The sequence below is a fragment of the Calliopsis andreniformis genome, chromosome 5 (assembly GCF_051401765.1).
Source record: "Calliopsis andreniformis isolate RMS-2024a chromosome 5, iyCalAndr_principal, whole genome shotgun sequence".
In the NCBI taxonomy this organism is placed as follows: Eukaryota; Metazoa; Arthropoda; class Insecta; order Hymenoptera; family Andrenidae; genus Calliopsis; species Calliopsis andreniformis.
This window is the reverse complement of record NC_135066.1, coordinates 9977991-9993132: the sequence shown is the minus strand read 5'-3', so window position 1 is coordinate 9993132 and position 15142 is coordinate 9977991. Positions and strand designations below refer to the sequence as shown.

At 33.5% G+C, this 15142-nt stretch overlaps 4 protein-coding genes across 4 annotated transcripts; 2 read left to right on the top strand and 2 right to left on the bottom strand.

Moving 5' to 3' along the window:
• Window positions 1-13: 13 nt before the first annotated feature.
• On the top strand, window positions 14-1403 carry Prosalpha3 (proteasome alpha3 subunit). The gene is made up of 3 exons (XM_076377837.1): window positions 14-141; window positions 485-1112; window positions 1196-1403. The coding sequence occupies exons 1-3, from the start codon at window positions 139-141 to the stop codon at window positions 1336-1338; spliced, it is 774 nt and encodes a 257-aa protein (XP_076233952.1). The 5' UTR covers window positions 14-138; the 3' UTR covers window positions 1339-1403.
• Window positions 1404-3443: 2040 nt separating this feature from the next.
• Window positions 3444-4202, bottom strand: LOC143179944 (uncharacterized). The gene is made up of 2 exons (XM_076379398.1): window positions 4095-4202; window positions 3444-3917 (listed from the first exon to the last, which is right to left on the bottom strand). The coding sequence occupies exons 1-2, from the start codon at window positions 4125-4127 to the stop codon at window positions 3528-3530; spliced, it is 423 nt and encodes a 140-aa protein (XP_076235513.1). The 5' UTR covers window positions 4128-4202; the 3' UTR covers window positions 3444-3527.
• Window positions 4203-4274: 72 nt separating this feature from the next.
• Window positions 4275-6555, top strand: LOC143179942 (coiled-coil domain-containing protein 137). The gene is made up of 3 exons (XM_076379396.1): window positions 4275-4573; window positions 4640-5276; window positions 5346-6555. Exons 1-3 carry the CDS (start codon window positions 4497-4499, stop codon window positions 5553-5555), a joined length of 924 nt encoding a protein of 307 aa, XP_076235511.1. The 5' UTR covers window positions 4275-4496; the 3' UTR covers window positions 5556-6555.
• On the bottom strand, window positions 6006-7360 carry Borcs5 (BLOC-1 related complex subunit 5). The gene is made up of 2 exons (XM_076379397.1): window positions 6576-7360; window positions 6006-6501 (listed from the first exon to the last, which is right to left on the bottom strand). The coding sequence occupies exons 1-2, from the start codon at window positions 6887-6889 to the stop codon at window positions 6006-6008; spliced, it is 810 nt and encodes a 269-aa protein (XP_076235512.1). The 5' UTR covers window positions 6890-7360.
• Between the last annotated feature and the right edge of the window lie 7782 nt (window positions 7361-15142).

Below are 15142 nucleotides of genomic sequence, written 5' to 3'. Positions count from 1 at the left end.
TTCACTGATTTGCGGAACACGTAAATGTGTTCCGAAGATCTTCAAAACGCCGACTAATACAAATCGTTTCAGTATAGTGTCAGTTTTTCAATTTCACGTGTCGTGGTATTATAATTGTTATAAAAAGAATTTTTCATAATGGTAATTTATAAAAATAATTATTTAACATTAGTATCTGGAATATTATCAGAATTGTTATTGTTTTCTTTGTTATTTTTCTGAAACAACTGAGATCGAGAGGTTATACAAATTGCACTGTCATCGAGTATGAGTAGATTTTTCTAAATAATAATAGCAAAATAGAAATTTATATTATAATTTGAATATTTATTCTATAATTATAAGTAAAACTGTGCTGTCTGACAAAAATTCAATTCTTATTGTAAAACTTTTGAAAGAAAACTAACAAAAACAAAATATTTAGAAGAACTTGATTTGGATGTTTAAGTTCTTGTCTCTCTAATTCAGAATATTATATGTACAGGCACGTAGATATGACACTCGTACAACAATCTTCTCCCCAGAAGGGCGTCTTTATCAAGTTGAATATGCAATGGAGGCTATAAGCCATGCAGGTACTTGCCTTGGCATTTTAGCATCTGATGGCATTCTACTTGCAGCAGAGAGACGCAATACTAACAAACTTTTAGATGAAGTGTTCTTTTCTGAAAAAATTTATAGACTAAATAATGATATTGTGTGTTCTGTTGCTGGTATCACTTCTGATGCTAATGTATTAACAAATGAATTACGTTTAATTGCACAACGCTACCTGCTGCAATATGGGGAACCTATTCCATGTGAACAGCTTGTTTCTTGGCTTTGCGATGTAAAACAGGCATATACACAATATGGTGGAAAAAGACCTTTTGGGGTTTCAATTTTGTATATGGGATGGGATAAGCATTATGGATACCAGTTGTATCAATCAGATCCAAGTGGAAATTATGGTGGTTGGAAGGCAACGTGTATTGGAAACAATTCTGCTGCTGCAGTGTCTTCATTGAAACAAGAATATAAAGATGGAGAAACAACATTAAAAGATGCTAAGGCATTAGCTATAAAAGTTCTTTCAAAAACTTTAGATATGAATAAATTGTCTGCTGATAAAGGTTTGCATTTCAATTGTGTCAAGTGTTACATGAGATAGATGTATAATTATTAATATTTAAATATTCTCCTGTTTTTATTTCAGTGGAAATGGCCACTCTAACAAGAGAAAATGATAAGACTAAGATGATAATTCTCCCTGCAAGTGAAATCGATGCCCTAATTGCAGAACATGATCGTATAGAAGCACTTGCTGAACAAGCCAGGAAAGACAAACAAAAATTATAGAAATGAAATATATGTATCTTGTATCTTATGTTTTTTTGTTTGCAAAATACTACCCTAGAATTTTATGAATTGTCTTGTGTAATTTTCGATCCCCGTATAAAATATGAATTTGCTACATTTTTCTGTAGTATCAGTATCAAAAGAAAAGCACATCAGATTATAAATACAAAAAAGCATTTCATTAGTAACGGAGATAAAATAAACAATTTTCTACATATTTCAATAAGTGCATACTTTTATTTAAACTTCAGTAATATTTACACAAAATATTACTGTCATTAATTAAGATAATATTAATAGTAATTGAATTTTGTGGCATAAAAGGATTCAATCCAAGATGGTGACCTCTTATATTAAAGTGATTATTAGATACTATATAAAATTAAGTAAATTTTGTCTATAAAATTGTTGCTAAATTTCATCTTAAAACAAAATTATTTTATTAGTTTTGGGATTCTAGAGCCCCATCATCGACGAGTAGTATACATACAGTAATATACGTTATTATAAAGTATATTTATTACTATATGTATAGATTAGTATGCATACAAAAGCTACTAAGGATTTTAAACGGGTAGATAATTAGATAGTACTCGTTAAATGCAAAAAAAATGTCCTAAACAGTATAAATATCTTCTCCCGCCATTACTATCGAATCTGGTAGCCATGTTTATTCAAATTGCGCGTACCGTCAATCTTTCCATGGAAATGCTGGGAGTTAGACGTGAATGCACTCGTCCTGTGTTAAATACGTTTAATCTTGTTTCTCACGGTTCCTGACTATTTTTGAAGGTATGTATTCCTAATTTTAACATATTGTTACGTGTTTAATGAAAAATTCATTTTCATTTTCATTTTCAAATCTTATGCAGTGGAAGTATAGTTAATGTATTATCTACTTTTTTAAATCTCGTATCCTTTTATTTTGTCTGGAGTAGATCGTTTGAACGTTCTGAGAAAATATAATGGCGCTTTTAATACTAGTGTAAATTAACTTCTTCGCGTACAATGATGTATGTGACTCATGGTTATAATTTTGGGCCAAACATGAATATCATGAGTCTGACTTGTGGTATTGTTATTGGGAACATCTTTTCCCACCATTTTGGGCCCGCGTTTTGCCGAGCTAATTTGTACTGTAAGAATTAAATGGATTCATTAACTTCTGACATATTTTGAAGATTACAGTTTGATAGCTTCTAAAGTTAATTATAGTTAATATTCATATATGTATTTGATTAATTTTTGCTGCATTATTATGTTGTATATAACAGGTGGGTGATAGAAGACCCCAAGCAAACCATATTCGATACTATCGCAAGAGCGATATGTATTTTTCACGTTCTCGAAGCTGCGCGCGCAATCTACTTCGAACAGGACGCCAGACGCCAGGATACAGAATTCATCGAAAAGGTAAGTTTTTTTTATTATTTTTAATAATAATGCAGAGTATGTTGAATTTTTGTGTTACGAAAATATATGACCTACTTTTGTGTTATTACACTCAGCCAATTTATATGTGTATATGTATTTATTTATAATTATAGTGTGTTTTCAAGTATTCCATATACATTTAAATAATTAATTTAGTTTTAATTAACCGAGCTAATTGAAATGAGTGAATTTTGGTAGATTAAGTTCTTTAAAATTGAGGTGCATTAATTTTTAGTCTTTTCGCGCAAATATTTTGAAGAAGAGATTAAAATTTTATCGTTTTATAAATATGCTTTTGGAGAAACCGTTACACCTAGCTCACATTAGTTTCCTTATCTAATAATTTTTAATAATAATAATTCACATGCACAGGTGTCTATACTTTCGTAAATAATTTTTTAATTGATCGTCATTTATAAACAGAGGTCTCTGAAATCTGTTTTCAATAACTAGATCGGTAATAAGTCGGATCAGGTCGGATTTCAGACACGAAAATCTATAAATCTATATCACAAACGAGTTAGAACATGACTCGCAAAATTCGTAAGCTACCCAGTCTGACCTATATACTCATCTGTGTTAATATATGTTCTTGTGTATTTAATGCAGTAACTAGTTGGAAGAGATTCAAAAAATGTAAATGGAATGCAAAGCTAAACAATACACGAATATATCACTTGTTATACTTTATTATAGAAAAATTAATTACATCTAATATGTACATTATATACAACGTATACAGGAAAATCCTTTCGTTATTTAATGATATTTCTAAATCTAAGTTCCATTGAAAGAAACGCTCTCATATTAGGATCTTGAACTTTTTCGAGGATCACTTTTTGCATGTCTACATCACTTTTTTCTAACGCCGCGCTCAATTTTTCCGCATATTGAATCCACACGCAATTAGCGCATCCTGACATGCAGCAATTCGTTGGCTCTGTCAGGTCTTCTACAGAAGGAGAATCCTCAATCTCGTTTTTAACAGTATCATTCTTCTCGGATGATAACACTCTCCATGTATCATGGATACATCGTCTAGATGTGGAGTATACTTGTTGACAATTACACGATTGTTTCTTCGTGATCGAAAGGGACGATCGTACTAGATTCATCGTTGCTTTCTTTCTACACTGTAGATGTACCTAATTGTTGGAAAAAAAATGAAAAACTCGCGATGAGCATGTATTGATAGAAACGTCACTTGTGAGGTTAGTGTGCGTGTCATGCAGCAAAATGTTTTGACACAATAGCTATTTAGTCATGAAACAAATTTACACGTTAAACACAAACGATTCACAAATTGGAGATTGTTTTCTAACCTCTTTTAAAACCACAAACATAGTTCGATACATCGCGAAGTCACGAGACTCACAAGTATTCACAAGTAAAATGAGTTCTAGATGTCTCTAGTATAGGTTATATTGACAATTGTCATAGAGGGCGTTTTAAAGTTTTCGATGTGTGGTGGTATGAACGAGCAGGTGATGGATATATGAGAAATCTTCATAACAATTCTATTTTGCGAAAAAATTAAAATCGTGGATAATATGTAAAAGATATTTAAGGTTGTTGTAAAGTAAATGCACTCACTAATCACTTAGTTACAAAATGAAAAAATTGCTTCAAACTCGCGCGCGAAAGAACATGCGTCGTTCTTGTTTTCGCAGCAGACGACATTATCGGCCACGTGAAAGTCGCGCGTTGTTGTTTGGCAGACGAAAATGGGTCGGAAAATTCCTGGAAAAAAGCATCGAGGTGTAAAAGATCCCTTTAAACAACAGGCTAAACGAGAAGCAGAGTGAGTTACGCATTATTTAAGTTATTCTCGAGTTATTTACATAGATTAACAACTTGTGTTTTATAGGTTAGAAATAAAAATAAATGTACCGCCAAAGGATCCAGATGATCAAGCGATACCGAAGAGCTTGGAGCGTGTAATAAAATTAAAGGAGGCAGTAAAGTCGGGGCGAATAATTAAGAGAAAGAAAAAGAAAAAAAAGAATCCGTGGATATGCGTGGGTGGGCAAGTCCCTCAACCTGTGCATCCAAAAGCAAAACCAGAAAAGGTTGTACCCATATTTAAACAGAGACCAGGAGAAACCGAAGAACAATTTATGCACAGAGTTAATAGGGACACGCATGCTTTTCTTAATGAGACTGCATTTGAGAAAAAATATGGTGTACAAGTAAATAGGAATCCAGAAACAGGATACATAGAAGGACTAACAAAGTGCAGTAAATCTGAATTGGATCATATTGAAATGTTGAGAGCAAAACATAAAAACATTAAAAAGAAAAAGAAACAGAAGGGTAACGAAATTAAATTGACAAAAAGTCAAAAGAGACAAGAGAAATTACGTTTGAAGAAGGAGAAAAAGCAACAAAAAGAGATGGATGAATTTAAAAATTTCAAAGATGAAATTAAATTTGGCGAAGTTGTACATGAACCACCTGAATTAAAAACTAGACCAAAAGCAGCTGATTCTGTACCTAATATGAAGGTATATATATTTTTTAACTTCCTTTACTGCCTTTTTTGTATACATTTTGAAAAAGTATGTTTATTATAGCCTGGAAAGAAAGACCTACTACTGCATTCTTTGCTAAAGGAAAATCAAACGCCAAAAACGGGTTCTTCAAAGACAGTTTCTATAGATAGGTCAGGCAAACGTAAGAATTTGCCAGTTGCAGAAAGAAGACAATTAGACAGGGATCAAAGTGATGTTATAGCAGCATATAGAAGATTAAAAGCACAACAATCTGTTGATGGTAAAATTTAGGGTATGTACATATTTAAAAATCATAAGATGTATTCTTTTTGGTAGATTGTTTATTTCTATGCGTTGATAAGGATAATACTATCACATTTGGTTGTAATTACAAAGTTGACTATTTTGTTTAATAAAATACACTATTATTTAATCATAGGAAATTATATGTATTTCTGAAATTAAACATTATAATTCTTTCTATTATACAAGTATGGAATTACCATGAAAATAGATGTTAACATAAATTCTTAGAGTAGTATTTCCTGCACAAGACATGTATAGATAGGTACTAAAGGTTTTTCTATAAGGATTAGTAGTAGGGATTTGCCATTAATAATAAAAAAATATTTTAAAAACTGTCAAATTTTAACTAAAATCAATTCAAATTATTTTAGCACCAGCACAATATACTTCATATATAATTTAAATTCCATAGATGACACATCTGCAACATCAATTTTATCCTGTTGTCCATACAAATGGTTCTAATCTTTCTTCTATGGGTAAAAGATTATTTAATGTTTCCAAACTCTCTAAAGTTTGATTAAGAAGAGAATGACACTTTGTCAGTTGTTTGCTAAGCTCATGTACTTTGTTCAATTGTTCTGCAAATTTAGCAAATTTCTTTTGTCTTTCTGTTGCTAAGTTCAACATTTTTGTAACTTCTGGTTCTATGTTGATACATAGAGTAGCTTGTTCCCCAGCAATCATTTGAGCATTAGTGTTAAGGTGATGTTGATAGCGTGCACATAAATTGAACAAGCCGATAGGATCTAGCCTTTCCAGGACTTCTGGGTCCCTCACTCCTGGTGGCAAATTGAGCGTACCACGCATGATTGGTAGAAACATTGGAATACTTTGTAATTTGACTAGATCAGGATCTTTGTCAGCTGTAGGGTCTGCAATGGCAGGTTTCACTACCACTATGTTGTGAATCTTATCAGAGGTAGCTTTCCTGTGATGAACAATTTATAAATATTAAATAAATAAACTTGGTGGAAAAAGTTAATCATCTTATAAGTGTATTACCTGTGACTACTAGAACCTAAACTATTTTTACGTCTAGATATATCTTGTGCTCCCAAACTTTTGCCTCTATATAATTGTGATTGTTTATTAGTCATTTTTGGTGAATCTCCAATAGGTCTATTCACTGTATACGATATATAAGGTAGATCAGAGTCCGAGCAAATACTAGCACCAGGACTTATGCATCTTGGAGGTGTGTCTTCTGGTACTCTTTCACGATTTGGTACACTTTTCCCACGTCTAAGCGGAGCAGTTCTTGTTCTGTTAGCATTAGCATTTTGAGTACCACCCTGAGAACTTTGCTCTGATCCCATGTTGTCTGATTACTTCAATGATTGGTAACTTATTAGCTCTAATAACTTATTAGCAAGATATGCATAACATTTGCTTGTTGTTGAGAATGTGAATTATTTTAGGGATATATATGTAAATATTTCATAAGAAATATCACAATAATAATTGTCATGTTAGATTTAAGGCCATCTGACGCTTCTTTGCGCGTAACGTTTTAATCAATACTTTATTCCAAAGGTACATTTTTATACATTTTGCATTTATAGAGGTAGTTTAAATAATCGATATTAATACAGTTGGCTGTCTCAATGCATTGCGTAACTCAGTTCTCCTTTCGTTTACGTTGTCACACGATTATGCTGATCGAATTCGTAGTAACAATACCGACGTTCGCGATAACAAAATCGCTCCGAGATCAGTTTCGGTTTCTGTTGTCAAAAAGTCATTTCTCCTTTCGTCGTTGACTGCTCCATACAGTGCTAGATCGTGTATTCATGTGTCAAAATCTGGCCTTTCGATGAGAACACCATCTGCCGAGGTAAACTTCAAAGTTTAATGCAGGACACGTTTCTCTTCGATAAAGTGATTCTCTGTAATAATTTTGAAATTATACATAAATAGTTTTCTAATATGCTACATCGAATCATTTGATAACGACTAAAAGAAGAGTAGCATTGTTATGTAGTAGATATTGTTATTTCATATTTCTTAGTTTATTTCTTCGGAGAACAAATTTACTAGCAATTTTGTGAAACTCATTTACCTTTAATGTCGGCTAATTATAAAACTTTATTTACGTATATGAAAGTAATACTGTTTAATAATTATAAAATTAATATCGTTTTACCTATAAAATCAATGTTTGAATTTTGAAACAGTAATTTTTTAATTCTTCTCACTCGAGTATTATTATTCCCAAGTTCAGTAATATAATTTGAATATATTCAGAGATTCGTTTTGTAATGTACTAGAGCTGCGTAAAATGGTAATGTATACCTGTGCGGCTGCAATCCTTTTTACATCTAGTTTTGGACTTCATCCAAGTCTTCCTAACACATCTAACTTCCTGGGAAGTTTCATGTCAATATTAAATTTACCTCATTTTGCGTAATGGTATAATATATCGTTAGACTTCAATTTTTCATGTTTTACATATGCAAAGTCTGAAGCCAAAAAGAGTTGTGCAGTCGCGGTAACATGTCAACGAAGAATATTTTTTGCAGTTTTCGAGACTGATAATGAGCCATATAGTTATCACTTATCTAGAATTATTACGTGTCTGTACAACTTGTGTCGCCTCTTGTTTCGATTATAGTCTCGCGATTGTGAACATTTGGATGCTCTTGCATTAGTTTCTTAATGACTACAATTTTAAAGAATTCTAAAATATGATGTAGCATAGACATGGACAGCTTTTTAATTAAAGAAATTTAAAAACCATTTGAAAATAAGAATTTTGTACTATGTTCTAAAAAATGTAACATTCGGACGATTATTATAGAATCGTACCTTATAATTTCGGATAAATTCGTCGTCGAACATTCTGTATGTTCATAGAATTTACTATTTTTTACATTTTACGAGAACTTCTTTTATAGAAAAGTGTGCTACCATTTCTATAAATGTTAGATATTGGTCAAGTGGTTACACTGTTATTAACAAAGAATGTATGTATAACAGAGCATTTAAACCAATCAAACGAATGTTCGTTCATCCTTCAATTCAGTAAAATTTAAGTGACACGAGCATTCTTTCATTCATTTGTCAATTTTATTCATTCATAATAATTGAATTCCGCTGGAGCTGGGAGAAGAACGAGCATTCGTTCGCTTGGTCTAAAAGTCTAAACGAACCATAAGCAATTTAGAGTGGCAGAGTTAAAGGTTTCACACTGTATCTGCATTTTTTGTATCAAATTCTATTTTTCACCATTCATTAAAGACGCAAATGTTTCGATATTTCTTTTTTTACTTTCCATTAGATCCTCTGCTTTCCACTTTTACTACGTATGGCGTGACCATTTTTTGAAGAATATGAAACTATTGGAAATCATTTAGAAAGCAGATAGTTCATGAAAATATGTCGGCTTGGTTTGAATGAAATGAACATACTCATGAAATATCAGACAGAAATGATTATCCCGTCATGGAGGAAAGTAATCGGAAGCGTAATTACGACGGGATACGCGGAGGTTCTATCTGCCGCGACACGCTTGACGTTTCATCGTCAGTTTTACCATCGTCGCTTCCTTTCCGTTGTTTCCCGCGATTTTTAACGAGCGCCCATTACAACTGACTTTCTAACGCATCGACGTATCCGAGTATTATCTTCACGGTTCGCGGACGCAACGATAGAGACGAGCTTCCCAGTGCTCCTTATCGACGTCCAATTCGAAACGCTGGAGCATGATTCTTTAAATACGGGGCCCGCAGCCAAACTTTCCGCCCAATTTTTGACCGAAAACGAAAAAATTGGATGATGCGCCTTGGAGGGCTCTTAATGAACTCATTTATTTAACGAGTAATCCTAGACATTTTCATAGGTCCAAATGAGGTATCTATACGCAAATTTCGATTCCATTTTATTTGCGCGACCGAAAGTGTGCGATACTTTAGGAATCGTCTTGCATATAAATACACACGTAGAAAATCGTGGTTACATTTATATTTAACATAGAATCGCGAGTTATGAGGGTGGGGATCGCTGCCAGAACTTGCGTTAATAAGAGCGACGAAGCGAATGGAATATGCATGCATGAGTCTGGTGATGCTTCGTGCGGCTGACTCGAGCCAGCTCCAATATTCCTCTTGACTCGAGAGTTCGCATGGTTATGACCAGATGGAACAAGTCGAGATTCTTCCGAAATTTTGAACTTCTATGTCTGTCCCTCTTCGGCATTCTATGTAGTTTTTCATTTTTGGACTACCTAAGACAAAGGATGATAATATTTATGCGATATTTTCTTAGCTTAGCAATAATTTTATAAATTATTCAGTATGACATTTCGTATTGAGGAAATCGATTGAATAGCTTCTATTTTTCAATTGCGTGACATTTGTATTTGCAGTAAAATGTAAAAAGAAGTAGAATTGATGTAGTTAAACATAGGTACGAGACAATTAGAAAAGATAGGAATAGTTACTATTCAGCAATTTTCGATATGGTAATATTATCTATTATGTTTTGTTTTGCATCTAAATTACTAGTAAATTTTCTTTTCGCTCAATATAAATTGTATAAATTATTTGTATATGTATTTTAAAGTAGAAATATTTTTATTTATTTTTTTTTATCGATATTTTAAAGGATTACTAGATTTTTAAATATTTCGTTTAGTAGTAGAACAGCGCGTATCTGATAACAACATTTTCTAGGACAAAAACGCAAATTACACACTTCAACGTCACCACGCGCGGCGATGTCGAGAACAGCAGCGTTGAAAGTAAAACTGTTACCGCTACCAAAATACTGGCCGTGATAACTAAGTTAGACTTTAATTTTCTTCTTTCATTTTTAATTTGCTTCTATGACAAACGATGCGATACTGGGTTTACAAGTGATACGTGCATGTAAGTGTGAATATATGTATACACGTACAGAGTGCAATATTTAGTGAACTAAATAGAAATTTAAAACGATATATTCTTCTTCTCAAAAAGGTTAGCCATTTCAATTTCCTCTTAATCATTTCTTTCACTACAAATATTTAATTTCGAACAAGTTTCTTCCAAGGAAGTTTACAGTGCATCGTACAGACATAAAAATTAACTTATGTTTTTAGAAATAGTCTAATAGACGTTAATTTTTTAGGGCTTTTTCGGGAGTTTTTGTAAAGAAATCAGTAGGCCGTTTTGCACTCGAGTTTTCTATTCAACCCTTTTACATTACAGTTTGTTCGTATACTTTCTAGCATTGTCGACTAAACAGTAATATGACTCAGCAAACGTTGCAATAAAAGACAAATGTTTCCCATGAAATATGGCTGAAAATATTTTGCAGATGTACATATCACTTTTAACTGGCACTATATTTTAATTTTACATGACTCACATTTCAATGACACGGGTGAAAAACTTGCTGTCGTTCGTCTATTCCTGGCACAGTATGATTCAGTGACTATCGTGTATCGTATAAAAGTGGTATAGTAGAAAACGTAATTGTGAATATTATCGCGGTAATCGTCTGTTTCGTAAGAAATGATGTCGGTTTAATTCTCCTGCTGAAAATGTCGATCGTATTAACAGATATCTAGCGATATTTCGCTAATGACTATTTACACAATGTCCACTTGCGCGGATTGAGATTTGCATATCACGGATATTAACCGATCCCCGAATGTACTTGCGTACAAATTACTTTAATACACACGCGGCTTATCGCGGTCTCGTAAACGCGTTTTACGTGTCAGCGAGCAGTTTTCCGCGGAACGATCCGCGATCGAGGAAAATACAGGCCACTTTTCGCGAACATTTCTCGTTTCCATGGATGGCTGATACGCGGTACAGTATTTTCCAGGTTATTTATTAATCAACGGCCAGGAAAACGAAACTGCGGGAAAGAAATATGGAAAAGGCTTCGTTTCTCGTTGTACATTTTCTGGATAGACGTGCTTGAATAAACAGTGATTCACTTGAAGGCGAATCTTTCTTCTCCGTGGTTGATATGGTATTTACAAAAATTGTTTAGTGATATAAAACAGGAGTGCCTATTTCGCGGTGGCTTAGTCAATTTTAGTTCAAGCAGATTAACGTGTCGTTTATTGCTCTGCACATATTTCTTATGCCAAGGAGTTTTACTTAGAACGTTACGTCGAAGTTAGACTCTTTTAAAGAGTCCATTATTCATTCTGTATAGGAGATTTCTTGCTATGATAAATTAGGCTTCAAAACTACATTTATTAGTTTTTTACCGATAAAAAGGTGTTATACGTATTTTAAAGCTGTTGGAACAGTTTTATTGTTAACATGAATAATAAATATTATTTTCTCTGAACTGTAATTGAACTATAACTAATTTAAGAAAACAGTAGTGAAATATTCTATACTGAAATTAAATTTCCCACATCAATTGGAATTATTTTTATACCTATTTTCTTTTTCAGGTTTTGATATAACAATATCATGAGGTATATAATTCAATATTTGAAATTGCTTCTATTTTGAATAAATAGATAGTTTCAATATTTTTTGATAATACAATTAACCTGATTTTATATGGTCGGGTCATAGTATCTATAGTATTTTAATTTTCACTTTTCGATGAGAAAAATATTCATGAATTCCTAGATTGAAAATTCATCAATTTTCCATATGTACTAGTATATATAATTTTTGATAACGGAAATGTAATAATACTACTTTGAAATGTATTATTTATTGCATTGCATTATTATTTTGCGTTGTGCAAACGACCTAAACCTATCTACTGTTTAAAGCTCTGGAGATGGTCCCTCGAAATAATGTCGATCTAACATGATAATTTGGTAATTAATTAACTTTCGTGTTTTAAACGAACCAGGTTATATTTTGTAACCTACTATCCTAATATCTACACGATTATTTTAATGAATAACATTAGTATATATATTATACGTGTTACTCGAGAAAAAGTGTAAAACGCTCGATTGCCCAAAACTAGTTATTTGTGGGTTAACACGCCACTGCAGAAGATCGTCTAATTGTCCCTAAAAACCTCGAACAGAATCATTGTTCACTCCCAAACACGGGAAAACTCGTAAACCACACGGACCTCCAAAATTGCTGGCACCTTGAAACCTTAAAACATCACCTTGCACGCTGAAATTTAGCTTTCTCATGGGATTCCAGGGTTCACCCGCGACCCTAACGCCCCGATCTCGAGCGATATGTTTTCACGAGCAGCTCGAGGAGCGGCCACACATCGGAACGAATAAAAATTTCGGGTCAAGGCGAGTCCTTGTTTGCCGTGGTTGACACGCCGCCCTATCTAGATGGATCGTCAACTCCAGGAGGCCCCGGGTCTATTCAAAGTAGGCCAAAAGAGTGGCCGTCGTTGCTCCCTTAGTAGTCGCAATCTTCAGATAAAAATCGCCATCAGAAAACGCATTGAGGGAGACTGATAGGCGAGACAATGCGTAACAGGGACGAAATGATGGCCGTGCTCCGCGACGGACAGGGAAAGAGCATGAGGGGTGGGTGGACAGGGAGGCGCAGGGGCGTAAAAGCGGCATTAAATTTAAATTGCTCGTATCCCAGCACGCCTAGCGCGAAACTTTAAGAGGCGGCGTCATCAAAAAATGGCATGACGACGACGTTTCGTCGTAAAAAGACGGCCACGATGCGTACCGCCCCTCGCCTCCCGCCTTCTTCTATGCGTGAGATTACACCGCGAAATTTGATTGTGCGCGACTATCAGCCCCCTGCGAGATCGGAATTACGATTTTATTCCTGTACAGTGCCGATCCGTACTTTTCTCTTCTTTTTATCTTTTTTCCCTATTGTCGTGGATTAAATGGACAGCTCTGTTATCTCCCTTTGCGAGGCGATTCAGTTTTTTCTGTGAGCTGAAGAAAGCTTTTGGGGCAATTTTGGGTTGTTATCTGGAAATTAGGTGAAATTGAAGGAGTGAAGGTGTTTCAATGATACGGCTGGTTCAGGAATGGGTACATTCATCTTTTTGAAGGTGTATTTTGTCATGTAGATTCTCAGTTAGATTAAATAGATCTTGTACTTCAGAACGTAGTTTATTAGGCTATTCTTTGCACTTTTCACAAGTAAGCTGTATAACTTATCATCAGTATTCATAATGTAATGTGTGTATTTATAAAAAAGTTTAAAAGAAGATTTAAAAGTATATTTTATAGTAGAAGAGGAGCCCTTTAAGTATTCATAGCATGGTGATACAGCTCAACGAATTAATCATTTATTTCATCGAAAATTTATTCAGTATATCCATATATGGATCTTTCATAAAGTCATCTGCAGTTTTCCAGTGCTTTGCAGTCTCTCAGGTTTAAAGCAGACTCGAGTGGTTCAATTTTATTCAAATCGGAGATAAAAAATTATAAATAAAATGAAATTGAAATAATATTTAGATTCGTTATCTTTAATTTTATTCGAAAATACAGAGGGTATTAATTAGTTTGAGGTAAAAGCAACGTCAAATAATGAATTACATATCTTAATATTTTCTTATTTCAAAATTCGGTAAAAATATGATCATCGAGATAATTCTACTTCGCGTGCCAAATTTAGTTGCTTATCAGAAGTAACCAGTTGTATTTGAAACATGATGTAGCTATAAAATAATGTCCAACTTGAAATAGGATTTTAAATAATATTAGAAATGTTCTTATGTTTGGAGCAAAGTGTTACCAAGATAACTGTAGTGGCCTAGTCTTCTTTTATTGTTTTAGCTCGCTTTTATATCAGCTTCAAATATATACAGATTATGAAATACTTAATTCATGTATGAATTGCAGGGTCAATTTGTTTAAAACTAGAAATAGTCAGGTAATAAACCCAGAAAGTAAAAGTCATTTCTCTTTAAGTTTTTCAAAATTCTCGGAGTGTCCAATATTGAGTGGTGAAATGATCGTAAATATTAGGGGTTCCAATCGATTTACTCGCATTGTACGACAAGACTGTGTTATCCGTGTAAACAATGAAATTACACATTAGCCTTAATTTTGTTTTGCCTTGTCATACATAAGCGTCCTTGTATACTTTATTTAACATGACGTAAACGCTCGTCATTAATTCACAGAAATTTTCTCGTCATAAATATTGTATTTAACGATTGGATCGCTCGTAACAATAAGCTTGAAAAATGCTCATAGTGCCACATTTCGCTGACATCGAGCTACATTGGCAAACGCATTGAGTGCTGTTAATCGTTCGTAAGCAACATAAGTTTGTAGACACAAGTGCAATTATTAACATAACATTTTAATAATAAGACATTTCATTTTAATGTCGATGCAAATATCATCGTTTCTTTACGTGTAAAACTCGCTCATGTTTCCACATAATTAATTGCGAAAATTCGTATTCAGCGATGCATACGATAAAATTTCCACCGTTTATTCAAAGATGAGTAATGAGAATTTCAGTTAAAATTTTTTGCAAAAAATATTTAAAATTATTCCAATACACGTGTATTCATAATTTTATGAATGCGTCGCCTCAGGATGGAAAAACATAATATCTGAAAGATTAGGTCGTAGTAGAATGGGCATACCTTACGTGCACAGTGCATACAGAAATATGCAGCTAGTCGAAAATGGTACAAACAAT